At 45.3% G+C, this 7,825-nt stretch overlaps 1 protein-coding gene across 1 annotated transcript; it reads right to left on the reverse strand.

Annotated features, from left to right (window-relative positions):
* Positions 1-518: 518 nt before the first annotated feature.
* LEUTX (leucine twenty homeobox) lies at positions 519-4,839 on the reverse strand. Its single transcript, XM_073885138.1, has 3 exons — positions 4,833-4,839; positions 1,673-1,824; positions 519-920 (listed from the first exon to the last, which is right to left on the reverse strand). Exons 1-3 carry the CDS (start codon positions 4,837-4,839, stop codon positions 519-521), a joined length of 561 nt encoding a protein of 186 aa, XP_073741239.1.
* Between the last annotated feature and the right edge of the window lie 2,986 nt (positions 4,840-7,825).

Raw genomic sequence — 7,825 nt, forward strand, 5'->3', positions numbered from 1 at the left:
ACACAGTAAGAGAGGGAACACAAGCAGGGGGGAGTGGGAGAGGGAGAAGCAGGCTTTCCGCAGAGCAGGGAGCCCGATGCGGGGCTCGATCCCAGGACCCCGGGATCATGACCTGAGCTGAAGGCAGACGCTTAATGACTGAGCCACCCAGGCGCCCCCTTTTTTTAAGATTTTATTTGAGAGAAAAAGAGCATGAGCAGGGGGAAAGGGAGAAGCAGACTCCCCACTGAGCAGGGAGTCCGATTTGGGGCTCCATCCCAGAACCCTGAGATCATGACCCGAGCTGAAGGCAGCTGCTTAGCCGACCTGAGCCACCCAGGCTCCCCAGGTAGAGATTTCTTTCTTCTTACAGAACTAGATGAATTGGTGGGCTCTAATCCATTTAGACTCAAGTTGACCCATTAAACGCATATGGGAAATGTCTCTTAAGTTGGTCAAGATTTGGATCACAGAATATCTGTCCTGGCACATACCAGTTGCTCAATAAATTAATAAATGGATGTGTCAGCCATACCACTTCAACTGCGGCACTTGGGGGGGAGGTACTGATCTAGACTGCTGGGATCATCATCCCCAGGTAAGGCATATAGCTGTATAAACTGATCTATGTCATAGGGACTGGAGGCCCAAGGAGGATCAGAGTCCCCCAGACATATCTCTTGGAGATCAGAAGGCTGAGAATCCCAAGATGAATTCCCTCTGGAGGGACCAGGTTCGTCATTCTTGGGAGACTGAGGCAGTTCATGGTCAGAGGCATCCGAAATGCTGGGACTCTTGAGATGAGTGTTTGCCGAAGTTATAGGTAAGGACTCCCCCTCCTCCTTGCCTGGAATGGTCCGGTTTGGTGATTCTCGTGATGCATTTGATCCATTTGCTTGCTGCTCTTTCTTCCTTTTGATGCGCTGGTTCTTGAACCAAGTCTGGGGAGAGAGGAGGTGAGAAGGTTCATAAAAGGGGGGGTGCGTCCAAAGGGGAATCTCGTGTTCCTCAGAAATTAGGCTCTTTTGGCATGAGAAGGCTAGTCTCGCATCTCTTCAGTTATCTGAACAAGGGAAGTTCCTGCTATCCTCTGCTGTCCTGAGTTCCAGAAGGCAAACGGGGGCGTTAAGGTCGTGCTTGCAATGGGTGGAACAGGACAGAGCACTCAAACGCCAGATCAGGGTGGGGGGAAGGCAAGGTGCTCCTGTCTTGGTGGATGCTCGGCATTTTCAGAGAGAATTCTGAAGATTGAGAATATGGAGTAGGAGTCTAGCTTGGGGTGTCTTCAGGATTCATCCAGGGGTCCTCATGCCCCAAATGCTCTGTGGGAACTTAGTTGCAAGGCATCTAAATGACTGTGAATGTCCTGATTAAGAACCTAGAAGTATAAACAGGAACAGACCCCAAGGGGATTATCTGAGGTCCATCCCCAAAAGGTCCCTTGTAGCATTGTGGTTCTGGAGTCAGAAAGGTCTGTGTTCAAATTCTAGCTCTTGTGTTTATAATCCTTGGAGGAGTCTGTGAACCTTAGTGTTCCTCAATAAAATGGATGGTCATAAGAGAGAAAATATAGAACATCTGTCCTGACACATACCAGTTGTTCAATAAATGGGATTTACATGATGTGTGAATTATAAGTGTGTGTGATACTCTGGGTTAGGTGTGCTATCTAGAGACATCCTCAGGGACATACCTTTACTACTGACTCATCAAGATGAGTAATTGAAATAAGTTCCTCCGTGGTCGCCCAATCTGGGTACATGGTCTTTTCAAACACACGTTTCAGGGCCTGGAGCTGTTCCACACTAAAGTGTGTGCGGCCCCGGCGAGCATACCTTGGATTTTCTGCAAAAGGAATAGACAAAAGGCTTTCGTTAAAAAAAAAAAAATTATATATATATATATACACACTCCAAGGTAAACTTCTGACCTCAGACTCACCTGGGAGCTAAGAGCTTGGTCCAAAAAGTTGACTCATGGAACCCACTCTTCACCATCTTGCTGGGGTTGCTTTGTGCCCCTGAAATTCAGTTTCCCCTACTAGAAAATGGTTCAAGCCTGGTTTTAAGGGTAAGTAACTGTCCACTTATTCTAGAGGAATATACTGGAGACTCACAGCCTAGAAAAATGAACCAGACTAGTGGGAGAAAAGATATCTGTCCTCATTGGGATAACATAGTGACATGATATCGACATGGGATTCATTTGAGTTCATATGATTCAGAGAGTATTTGAGTGTTTGAGACCCTGTAATCAGCCATGGCTCAGGGGCACTGTTCTCTACACTGGTCGATGTGTGAGAGCCTGAAGCTATTGATTTGGCCACTTATTAATGAGGCCAGTTAGGGAAGAAGGCATGAAGCTCAGTGACCTGAGAAAGAATGTTGATTATCCCATTTATTAGCTTTGTCACTCTGGGAGTACCGTGACACTTATATTCTTTGCCTCTTTTCTCTATCAGTAAAATTGTCCCATATAATTCACTCACTTTGGGGAAGAGATGACTATCCAGAAAGCAAGTCTGTTAATTATAGGCTTTGGTGCATAATAGGTACAGAGTGGGAGTTTTTTACTATTGTTTAAAATATAAATGTAAAACCACGTCATCTAGCGATATTTGATCCATTTTCTATAGGAGATTCTATTTATGTAGGAGGCCCTTATTCTTCATACAAAGGCATACATACAAAAAAGCCAGCATTCTGCTAAGCCCCCCACTGTGAAGACAAGAGGTCAGTCAGAGATTTCTCACAGTTTTTCAGTGTCTATTTGAACACAAAGAGAGGGGGGCGGAAATTATAAGACCTTGGAGGAAGCCTTCAAACATGAGGAAGACACAGAGACAGAGCAAGAGAAAAGATGAAACAGGAGGAAGAGGTACAAATTAACGGACAGAAACATTTTTCTTAAGAAAAGGAATAAGGGCGCCTGGGTGGCTCAGTTGTTAAGCATCTGCCTTTGGCTCAGGTCATGATCCCAGGGTCCTAGGATCGAGTCCCACATCGGGCACCTTGCTCAGCGGAGAGCCTGCTTCTCCTTCTCCCCCTGCTGCTCCCCCTGCTTGTGCTCTCTCTCTGTCAAAGAAAGGAAGGAAGGAAGAAAGAAAAGAAAGAAAGAAAAAGAAATCTTTTTAAAATAATAAAAGAAAAAGAAAAAATAAAGTCTTAGAGGGGTGCCTGGGTGGCCCAGTCATTTGAGCAACCAACTCTTGGTTTTGACTCAGGTCATGATCTCAGGGTCGTGAGATCAAGCCCTGTCAGACTCCGTGCTCAGTGTAGAGTCTGCTTGGGATTCTTTCCCCCCTTGCCTGTGCCCCTCCCACATGGGTGCTCTCTCTCTCTCACTCTCTCTCAAATAAATAAGTAAAATCTTGAAAGAAGAAGAAAAAAAGAAAGAAAGAAAGAAAGAAAGAAAGAAAGAAAGAAAGAAAGAAAAGAAAGAAAGAAAAAGAGAAAGAAAGACACTTCTAAACTAGGCTTTCAAAATAAATAATAAAAGGAAAATATTGATAAATATCACAACATCAATATTTAAAATATTTGGACAATAGAAGTCATAAGTAATTGAAAAATACAGACCACAGATGAGAGAACATATTTGCAACAAATAAGAGAAATTATTAGTGTCTAAAATACAACAAAAATGTTCTAAGCCTCAAGAAAAAAATACTAGAAAATAAAAAAGGACAAGTGGAGAATTCACACAAAAGAAAAGCAGAATGGACTTTATTTATTTTTTTTTAAGATTTTATTTATTAATTTGAGACACAGAGATAGCATGAGCAGGGGGAGAGGCAGAGGCAGAGGGAGAAGCAGGCTCCCCACTCAGCCAGGATCCTGTTGCAGGGCTCGACCCCAGGACCCTGGGATCATGACCTGAGCTGAAGGCAGATGCTTAACCATCTGAGCCACCCAGGCACCCCCAGAATGGACTTTAAAATAGAGCAAGGAGGGGTGCCTGGGTGGCTCAGTCGCTTGAGCATCTGACTCTTGATTTCTGCTCTTCTGCTCAGGTCATGATCTCAGGGTTGGTCATAGAATTAAGCCCCAAGTTAGGCTCCTGCTGAGTGTGGAGCCTGCTTAGGATTCTCTCTCTCCTCTCTCTGCCCCTCCCAGTGCACTCTCTCTCTCTCTCTCTCTCTCAAAAAGAAAAATAGTGCAAGGAGTCTCAATTTCACTAGGTAATAAAGAAATGGAAAACGGATCAAATATCAAGTACTATTTTATACTCACTGTTAGAAACAAGACAATGAGCCCAAAATGGAGTGGCTCGTGCTAATCCCCACATTACCATACTGATGATGTCATACACCATAGTTTCTGCTCTCCCAAGAATGGACTCTTAAACCAATCAGGAATTGCTTGATCTCTACTAGTTAGGGAATCACCTGATAGACCCCTGCCATCCCCCACAGGAAACCAGCCTTGCAATAACCAATCCACTTGTTTGTCTAGTATAACTTGCTTTCTCCCCCCACTCCCTTCTGCCCAGAAAAGTCTATCCTTTAGTACAGTTCCACAGAGGTCCTTTCTATTGGCTAGATTGGATGCTGCCTGGTTCACAAATCGTCAGATACAGCCAGTAGGATCTTAACAATTTACTCAGTTGAATTTCCTTGTTTAACACCACCAAATGGCTGACATTTGAAAGTCTGACAGGACCAAGTATTAAAAAGGACTTGGAAAAACAAAATCTCACGGTAATGGTGGAGTCCAGTTACAAAGTGTTTTCCAGTGCTCCCTGTTGGTATAACCTATTGGTTTTCCAACTGGCCACTTGGTGTTGGCAAGAGCCTACCAGCAAAGTCCCACCCACTTACCTCTGCTTGTCCGAAACCCTTTGCCCCAGCTTACCTGCCATATTATCCCCTTAAAGTGCAGTGATTCCTTCAGCTGTGTGTCTTCTGAGCTCCTGAATTTCGTCTATGTATCTGCTGGGTTTAGGGGCCTCCCATTTAAGCAAAATTTTGATGTAATCAGGTCCCTGCCCAGTCCCTCCCTAACGTCACACCCTCTAATGATCCATTCAATACATGCACATTAAGAACTTATTCTGTGCCTGGTGCTGTCCTGGGTCCTGGGATAAAGCAGTGATCCCATACTTAATCTCCGACCTCAAATGGTGGAGGAAAACAAACGGAAGTCAAGCAAACAGAAAAATGGATAAAATGTCCAAAACTGGCACTCAGAACAAAAGAGTAAACATGGTAAAGAGTAAAAATGTAAGATGAGCGAACCCAAAAAGCGAAGGATGGGCTGTATGCATGGTCAGCTCCTGGTGAGACCCGCAGAGCAGGGGGAGAGGGGACGGGGAGCACGGGAAGGCCTCTCACCATCCCCCTACCCGGCCGTTCCCAAATGAGGCAGCAACAGGCAAGGAAGGGTGCAGGTCTTGGCAGAGCCTAAATCATAGACATCCTCGTAAATTCTGTGAAGGAGTTTGCATTTGGGACTGTTGAAAACCCAAGGAGAGTTCTGAGCAAAGGAGCTCAACATATAAATTGCCTTTTTTTTTTTTTTTAATCATGCCTTCCTCTTGCCTCCCGGCTTCCCATTCCCTGTCCCTCTGTTCTGCATTTTCTCCCCTTCTCAGGTGACATGTCTGCTCGCTTACTTATTGCTCCCCATGATGTTCTTCTCCAAGGCTGGTTATTCCTAAGAGGGGTCTAACTGGGTGGACGAGTTGGCTCTAGTTCCTGATCATCCGCCTGGGATGCCCCACACCCGATGTGGACCCAGCTTCTCTGACTTGGAGTTGGGACCTGGCCTTGGCCGGTCTCAGCTGCCCCCCACTCCACCCTCACCCCCCATCCCCACACACTCATCACCCTGGCTTGGAGAGGCCTTGAAAGAGCCGAAGAACACTGGCTCTGGAAACATGGTGGGTAGCCCAAGGCCGCAACGATTGAAGCGCCTATCTGTGTTTCATACAAGAAGAAAATTCAGGGAAACTTTTGAAGTGATCAACTGTAGAAACACCTCTCCAAAAATCTATTCAAAGGGGTAAAGGCAGGCCTCGAATTTTCCACGTAAATTTTAGAATCGAGGGGCGCCTGGGTGGCTCAGTCGGTTGGGCATCTGTCTTCAGCTCAGGTCATGATCTCAGGGTCCTGGGATCGAGCCCTGCATTGGGCTCCCCACTCAGCAGGGAGTCTGCTTCTCCCTCCCCTTCTGCCCCTCCCCCCTGCTCATGCTCTTTCTCTCTCTTGCTGTCTCGCTCTCTCTCAAATAAATAAATAATATCTTCAAAAAAAAAAAACTTTTAGAATCAAACCCTGGAGTCTCCTTGTGAAGTGAAAGAGGATGAAGAGGGTGGTGTATTCAAAAAGTATGAAAGTCAAAATAGCAGAGGATTTTGCAGTGGGTTCATGTTTAAAAAAAAAAATCCTGTCCCTTCTTCAGCTTGCTCACTTAACGGTAATTTGAGTGATCGGTCTGCCAACATCTTGTTCTGGTGAACGGGAAATCAAGATTTAGAAAAACAGAACTTATCTCTGCCTTCGAAAGTGCTGGCACCCTAGGAAGGGAAGCAGAAAATAAATAAGCAAGCAGCCAGTGTGATGTATACTGGTATTATGCATGCCATCAACAGCACTGGTTAGAGGAAGCACATAAGACCGGTGCCCCAAGCACACAGCTCTGAGGAGGTGTCTGTTTTACTGAAAGATAAGGAACAGTGTTCTAAGCAAACAGAACAGCAAACTTGAAGGCTCGGAGACACGAGAAACCTTTTGACATCTGAGGGGCGGACAGAAGGGCGCTGTAGCCTAGGTGTTTTAGGGAAGGGGGGTAGTGGGAGAAAATGAAGATGGAGAGACAGACCAAGACCAGATCACATTGAAGGAGTTTGGACTTTATTCCAAATGAAGCAGAACACCATTTAAGGGGCCCCGGGAGAGAAGAAGACACCCAGCTCACTCTTTTCCCATGAGGTTTGAGAAGTGAGAGACAAAGTAACTTCAACTTGAGAGGGCTACCAGAGGTGCCCGGCATTCACCTGATGGGCAGGTTCAGCTGGGGCTGGAAAGGATTTGATGTTCTCTTTCTGTTCCACCTGCTTTGAGCATCGGCTTCCCTGGCCCCATTCACCACCTTCTCATAAAACCCTTCTCTGATCCCCCAAACCAGGTCAGGACCTCTGTTTTATGCTGCCAGCATTCCTGTACGTTATTATAACCTTCCTGGGTTTATTTGTGTGGGTTCTGATAATGCTTCTCCCCATGAGGGAGGGCTCCTTCCCTCCCCAGTGATCCTCAATGGGAGCATCCTCAGTGGACCCGGTCCATGGTAGTGCTCATTACGAGGGTTTAGGAGGCATGAAAAAATGTCGGACTCCTTCTGGAGAAAAGTGTGGCTGTGGTTGACCTTGCTACTGCAGGAGTTTGAACATAAATAGAACTTTCGATTACAGATGAGCCTTGAACAGCATGGGTTTGAACTGTACCAGTCTATTTTTTATAGCACAGTATTTTCCTTTTGATTTTCTTCATATTTTCTTTTCTCTAGCTTACCTTTTTTTATTTTCCTTTTTTTTAAGATTCTATTTTTGAGTAATCTCTACACCCAGTGTGGGGCTCAAACCCACAACCCCGAGATCAAGAGTCGCACGCTCCACCGACTGAGCCAGCCAGGTGCCCCTAGCTTACTTTATTGTAAAAGTACAGTATATAATACATAAAACATACAAAATACATGTTAATTAACTGTTTAGGTTATCTGTAAGGCTTTCAGTCAACAGTAGGCTATTAGTAGTTATGATTTTGGAGAGTCAAAAGCTATACGCAGATTTTCAACTATGCCAGGCATCAACATCCCTAACCCCTGCGTTGTTCAAGGACCCACTTTTT

Source organism: Callorhinus ursinus, unplaced genomic scaffold (genome assembly GCF_003265705.2).
Source record: "Callorhinus ursinus isolate GAN/ISIS: 27379988/994484 unplaced genomic scaffold, GSC_fseal_2.0 scaffold61, whole genome shotgun sequence".
Classification (NCBI taxonomy): Eukaryota; Metazoa; Chordata; class Mammalia; order Carnivora; family Otariidae; genus Callorhinus; species Callorhinus ursinus.

Coding starts and splice junctions, on each gene's coding strand:
- LEUTX (XM_073885138.1), bottom strand. Junction 921..1,672: donor TTGATGAGTCAGTAGTAAAG/GTATGTCCCTGA, acceptor CTCTCTCCCCAG/ACTTGGTTCAAGAACCAGCG.